Source organism: Haplochromis burtoni, unplaced genomic scaffold, assembly GCF_018398535.1.
Source record: "Haplochromis burtoni strain Fernald_Lab_line unplaced genomic scaffold, NCSU_Asbu1 Contig_2, whole genome shotgun sequence".
NCBI lineage: Eukaryota > Metazoa > Chordata > Actinopteri > Cichliformes > Cichlidae > Haplochromis > Haplochromis burtoni.
The window spans coordinates 2,655,206-2,657,066 of record NW_024582363.1 but is presented as its reverse complement, the minus strand read 5'-3'; the positions used below and the strand labels follow the sequence as shown (position 1 = coordinate 2,657,066).

At 40.7% G+C, this 1,861-nt stretch overlaps 1 protein-coding gene across 1 annotated transcript in view; it reads right to left on the bottom strand.

Moving 5' to 3' along the window:
- The window catches only part of LOC102311629 (synaptosomal-associated protein 25-B), a gene marked incomplete in the record, with an annotated part of 37,810 nt that overhangs the window by 21,161 nt on the left and 14,788 nt on the right, over positions 1–1,861 (bottom strand). Inside the window, 1 exon segment of the mRNA XM_042218157.1 lies at positions 36–142. Coding sequence (XP_042074091.1) covers positions 36–107 — 72 coding nt within the window.

The window sequence follows — 1,861 nt, the reverse complement described above, 5'->3', positions numbered from 1 at the left end:
AAAACCTCTAAAAAAACATGTTTCTCTTACTGTACCTCATCAGCTATCTGGTCTGCACGTGTCTGCAGATCGGCCAGCTCATTGCGCATGTCCGATTCGTCTGCCATGACGACTGTTGTACTTTGATGTCAAAGAAGAAAAACTAGAAAAATAGAGAGAAGAAGAAGGGGAGAAGCAGGGTTAGTGCACCAACAACACAACAAAATCTATTGCACAAAAGATGCTTTGAACAGCAGACAAATCACAGGGAAGAATCTGATTTCTGAAAGTAAGTTGTTGTTCAAATTAAAAAACAAAACAAAACAAAGAGACACATGATGCTGTCATTAGTGGGAGTGTTTTTGCTTCAGCCCAAGTTTGAGTGACCCCTGAGTTGGAAGGATTATCTAACATAGGATTTAACGTTTGAGTAAAAGTATGACTGCAAACTAAAATCCAGCAACATGTTACAAGACATTTACCACAACTACCTTCAACCTGCTGAATACAATTCTTACTGCCAATCAAACACAATAAAAATTACTTAGCACTTAGCTCTCTATCCAAAAAGCAGTTCTGGAGAACCATCCTGACAGTGCAAAGGCAGGGAAGCACAGACTTAAATTCATTTGATCCAATTCAAATTAAAGCAAGATATCCCATTTACATTTAGTGTTACCATGCAACCTATAAACACACAACCCATCTGCACTGAGAAAACAGCTGAATTCACGATTTAAATATACCGAGATGACGCACGTGGAGGTGTACATGTTAGAACTGAGTGTGAATCTCAGTCACACACACAGAGACTGACCACGCTTTGTAAAAAAAAAAAAGTGTCTCACAAGCTGAAAGGTCACCTAATTCTGCTTCTGTCTCCAAACTAAAGTAAGCCAGACAAAGGCACAGGTGTTAGCAGTAATCTTTAATCTCTGCATTGAAAAAAAGAATACAGCCAGCAGCACTGCTTCCCTTGTCCTCGGATGTACCTAGATCCGATCAAACTATGTGCACAATCAAGATGAGTGGGAACTTTTTAATTCCAGAGGTCCAAGGATTATATTTCAGTGTCCACATAGGAATCATGAGAGAACGGAACCTCGGTCTCTCTCTGATACAGGTGCTTTTTACTGACTTTCAGAATTCTGAAGTTAAAGCTTGGCAAAATTAACATTTACCACCTGCACTATAATCCAATTTTAGGGGCAGAAAACAACATATGTGAACTGCTATAACCAGAAAAGTATCATGGAAACACTGCTGTGACGGATGCCGTGAGTTCAAGCCACTGCCCTGCTAACCCTGACCTTCTTCCTCTGGAACCAGTGATCATTTAAGATGAACGAGGGAGGAGTGCCATGATGATTCTAGTTAGAAGAAAGAGTCAGGACAGGAGACAGGGGTCTATTTTTGTTGCTCTGATGCACTGCCAGGCAGTTTTTCATACAGCCACACACAGTAGAGCCGGAGGTATGGTTCATGAAAAATATATGTGGCTGTTACTCCGCAGTCTGACAGAGTAAGTCTGCTGCTGGTTGGGACGGCACTGATGAGAGGCTGAGGAGACAAAAGAAACCAGCTCAGACGCTTTTGTTTCCTTCACTCAATTATGCCTGCAATGAGGCAAAGAATCAGGTCTGAGCAGATCTCATTTATAAGTGTAATGAATTTTTGTTTCTACTGCACAAATCACATTGAAGAGATTTTGCTGTGATGAGGCTTGTTGCTGATATATATTTAACCACCCAGCAGCTTTCAATTCAGGATCATTAAAGCTTTATGTAAGCTAATCTACTGCAGCGTAAAGTATAGCAAAGGGACCAACAGACCGTTGGTTTCTGCACTCTATAAAGCTTTGTGGTGGAGGATTTTTATTAGA